The sequence below is a fragment of the Sinocyclocheilus grahami genome, unplaced genomic scaffold (genome assembly GCF_001515645.1).
Source record: "Sinocyclocheilus grahami isolate Dianchi unplaced genomic scaffold, SAMN03320097.WGS_v1.1 scaffold1464.1, whole genome shotgun sequence".
Classification (NCBI taxonomy): Eukaryota; Metazoa; Chordata; class Actinopteri; order Cypriniformes; family Cyprinidae; genus Sinocyclocheilus; species Sinocyclocheilus grahami.
Window position 1 is genome coordinate 98,569 of NW_015506643.1, and position 4,573 is coordinate 103,141.

At 43.9% G+C, this 4,573-nt stretch overlaps 1 protein-coding gene across 1 annotated transcript in view; it reads right to left on the bottom strand.

Annotated features, from left to right (window-relative positions):
* Positions 1-647: 647 nt before the first annotated feature.
* LOC107570485 (teashirt homolog 3-like) overlaps positions 648-4,573 on the bottom strand; it is a 41,059-nt gene continuing 37,133 nt past the window's right edge. The window contains exon 3 of the mRNA XM_016256713.1: positions 648-1,428. Coding sequence (XP_016112199.1) covers positions 1,243-1,428 — 186 coding nt within the window. The 3' untranslated portion in view covers positions 648-1,242. The remainder of the gene's footprint in view (positions 1,429-4,573) is intronic.

Genomic DNA, 4,573 nt, shown 5'->3' on the forward strand with positions numbered 1-4,573 from the left:
TTATAAAACTATTGTGCAAAACAATTTCATTAATGTCTTCATATATTGTGCACCAGTAGATAGTCATACTCATCTTAAATTAAAAAAATATAAAATGATGCATAATTTAGACAGAAATTAGTTTATCTTTTTTATGTACACATTTTTACACTGACCTGAATTCATAAAGGCCCCTGATTTGATCAAACTAAAAACTGCTATTTTGGATTCACATATATTTCTGCACTGCAAACTGTGTAAGAGGTGATCTATAAGACAATGTGATTTTTAGTGGATATTCAAAATACCCTTGCATTTACCCACTCAAATACATACAAACTTGGTATATATATATATATCTATATATATATATATATATATTAATTTAGACAGAAATTAGTTTATCTTTTTTATGTACACATTTTTACACTGACCTGAATTCATAAAGGCCCCTGATTTGATCAAACTAAAAACTGCTATTTTGGATTCACATATATTTCTGCACTGCAAACTGTGTAAGAGGTGATCTATAAGACAATGTGATTTTTAGTGGATATTCAAAATACCCTTGCATTTACCCACTCAAATACATACAAACTTGGTATATATATATATATATATATATATATATATATATATAAGTTGACTTTTTAGTTGAATTAGGGGGGTGTTGTAAATATAGAAGTATTTAGGCGTACTCAGAGGGTTAAATTTTTCTGCTGATACCAGCATACTTAGGTCACATAAAAAAAGAAAAAGGAAAAAAGAGAGAGAGAAGTAAAGAGAGAGATAAAGAAAAGCCCAGATTTAGTTATCAAATATTGAACTAAACCATTTCATTAATGCATGCAGCTTACTGCATCACAAGGATGCCACAAAATTAAATTTACACAACTTTCAAATACAAACAACTTCATTTAGTCTTTTTTATTTACCTTCATATTTTACCAGTGATCTCTTCACTCAGTACTGCACAGTTAGAAAATAATTTGTTATCATTTTCTCAGCTTTCCATTGTGAACTAAAAATGCAGAAAATTAATGTCCCTAGGGCCAAATGAGTGTTCCCCAGAGGAAAACTCCAAAAGTTGTGCCACAAATAAGCAGTAGTTTTCTGGCATCTATGTGCATTTAGTTCTTCGTTAATTACTTTCAGTTCTTTTAATAGATATATATTTTTTATTCCTTAAGAAATGTTAGTCAGAAGGCTTGAAAAATGACAGGAAATAAAGAGATGAGAGACCTTTTTTGTCCTTGGTCATCGCTAATGTTTCTCAAGTTCACTAACATACATAAGATGGTCCTCAGGGGATTTACCATGGGTCTTACTTAGATGGAGCTTGACAGCGTGCTTGCTGACAAAAGTCCGCTTACACAGTTTACACTGATATGAGGTGCCATTTGCCTCCTCATCTATGGAAGGGGAGGGGGAAAGTGAGTGAGGGCTGGGGTTGGGGATTGAATGGGCCAAAGAATGTGCTTGGGATGAAAGCAGTTTCTCAGAAAGCCCCTTGTTATGGCGTGAGATCTGGGTAACAAGATGCTCTCCAGACAACTTAGCCAGGTCCCTAAGCCGAAAGCCCAGATGTGACTCAAGATGGCTGACATAGGTAGAGGGGGAACGTATCTGTGATGCACAGTCACTGCAGAAGAAGACAGGGTGGCCAGAGTCTAGATTTTTCAAGAACTTTGTGCTACCTGTCCGCCTCAGCTGGTATTTGACGTTGGCCAGCCAGTGGCTGATGGTGGTCATTGAGAGGCCAGTGAAGCGGGAAATATGCATGCGCTCCTGTGGACTAAGGTCTGACATAATATACTTGCCATCACCCGTGTGCCGCAAACTGGAGGTAAACTGTGCCTGCAAGATATGTAGATGCTGAGGATTCCAGTTGGACTGCCGACCCTTTCGTTTCTGAGCGGGAGAGATCTCCTCTGTTTCCTCTGGCGTTGATCCGTCTATATCTGAACGCTCTGAAAGACTCGTTGGTGTGGAGGACTTGGAAGCATGGCTCTCTGTGAGGTTGCGTAGCATATCAGAGATGTCGGACAGAGCATTTTCACGCAGAGGCGAGTTGGACATGAAGGAAGCCACAGCAGATGATGCTTTTGCCATGGTGATGGTTGATGATGGTGAAATTGAGGTGGGAGTGGAGGTAGAGGAGGACAGGGCAGCGGATCCCAGGGAGTTGCTCTTATCGCTCTTGCCTTTGGTCAGATCAATAGGCTGGTCATTGTTGATGTGGTAGAAGTAGCGGTTTAGATGATCGTTGATTTTTTTGGTCTGAGATGGAGTGGAGGCAGCAATAGCTGCCTTCTCTGCCAGGCTATTGCTCATCTTGAAGAGCATGCTCATGGGGTCAAGGGATGGCAGGGCAGGTTTGGCAGCTTTTCCTAGGTGAACATTCATGACAGACTGAAGCGCACTTAAAGGGTTGACAAATGGCTGCTCTGGAGGATGGTCGGTTATAATAGCAGTGCTGCTGCATAGGGTAGACACAGGGGTTTTCACAACATGGTCAGTACCATTCTCCAGAGACTCTTTTGTAAGAGCATCACCATTTGAGTCTTTGTGAGTGTTTCCGCCACCATTAGTCTCAGGGGTTTTGGCTCCTCTCCTTTCCTTTGGGGACTCGCCTCTGGCAGATTCCCCTGCATCGCTACTGCAAGGGGAGGGTGTGGTCCGTCTAAGGGGGGAAGATCTAGCTCCAGGATCCCTCATGTTCTCCTCTACTTTGGCCACTTTTTCTGTGACTTTTTTGACTAGCTCCTCCATGGCATGGAAGTTGTTTTTGGGCAAAGGGGATGCTTGGCAACTAGGTGGAGAAATTAGAGGTTGGCTTTTGATAGGAGACAGGATCTCTTCTCCAGAAAACATATATTTCAGAGGATAACTTTTCCCTGAGTTGCGCAGGGACAGTTTCATAATGTTTGGAAGCTGGTAGGCAGCGTGAATACTGGGGTAGCCTCCCCAGCTGGGTGTGCCATTCTGTGCTTTGTTAATGGCAGATGTTACTGTATTCTCGAGAGACTTCAGAATGTCAAACCCCCCCTTAGGGTTTTCTTCAAGATCTTCCTCTGTCAAATATGAATATTTGGATGAGACTTCAAACTTCTCGTCAGTCTCACTTTCTGTTGCCTTCTTGTCTTTGCTATCATTTGTCTCCTTGGTACATTCCACTTCCTTCTCCTCCTTTTTAATCTCCATGGGTGTGATGGCAGGGGAGATACTAGGGGGAGGAGGTGCAGGTGGTGGTGGGGAAAATGCGGTGGCAGCCAGTGGCACTGACTGTACCTTGTCTTCATTAGTAGGTATGGTGTTAGGAGCCGTTGTGGACATCGACTCCATGATAGGTTTGCCTTTCTTGATGGCAGAATTAGTAACCTTGATGAAGTGTCCTGTGACCATCATATGGGCTGTCAGCTCCTGTAGTGTGTCATGTGAGCTTCCACACTCCATGCACTTCAGAATCTGGGATTTTCGTGACTCAAACTGCCATGCATAACTAGCTCCATTCTGGTGTCCATACCGATTGTTAGGTGTGATATAGGGATTGGGGGTCTTTTGAAGAAGGTCATTGGGGTCAGACAAAGTAGGCTTGGGGGTGCCACCATTGGAATCTGGTGAGCTGGGGAGTTCTAGCTCAATGGGGGCTCTTTTACGAGCTGAAGAGATAATCTTGGCTGCCACAGGAGTTACTGGTTCCTTAAGAGGCACTTTCTGGTAGTGTTTTGTCTTTATCATGTGAACACTAAGGTCCTGCAGTGACTCAAAGGAATGGCCACAGTACATGCACTTTAGAACTTTCTGGGCATCCTCTTTTCCTTCCATCTCCCGCAGGGAACGCTTGCGAGGCTTCGACCAGCGCTTGGCACCTTCACTGTCTGTCTCATGGTTATCATCTCGGTAATGGCCCGTCTCATTCATGTGCACGGTGAGCTCGACCAGAGTGTCATAGGCAGCACTGCAGTCTTTGCAGTGGAACTTGCTTGCACCAGTGAAGATGGAACCATAGAGTTTGGTGCTCTGCCGATAAAGCTGCACAGTACTGAAGAGGTTTGGCTCAGATGCTGGGTGCAGCAGTCTACTCTGGTTCTGTGAAACATTCTGCAAGGTCTTAGCCATTGCTGTCTGGTGCCAGTCGTAACCGCCACTACCACAGCTACTGCTGCTGCTACTACTGCTGCTGCTACTATGACTACGTGGGGGCTTTTCTGCTGATTGTTGAGACATATTCAAATTCAGAGATGACCAGTAGGAGTTGGTCAGGAAGCTAGTGTAGATAGCTTTCATCTGCTCCAGGCTGTCTGGGCCTAATGTTGTTGCCTCCTCACTGCTTGGCATGGCTGTTGTCGTCATCATCACAGATGAAGTTGATGAAAGAGACGTGAGGGGCTCCTTGGCTGAACTATCTTCTTCGTTCTTCACTGAGGCACTCTCAAAGTCTGACATGCGGTCACTGGACTCACTCAGGTGTGACTCGCTGTCCATTTCATGGCTGGAGAAATCCGCCGGTGGAGAGTCATGGAAGCCTTGCCTGTCTTTAAGGAGTAAGTCATTGTCCTGGCACACATACTTCATGGCAGGTTCCTCCTCC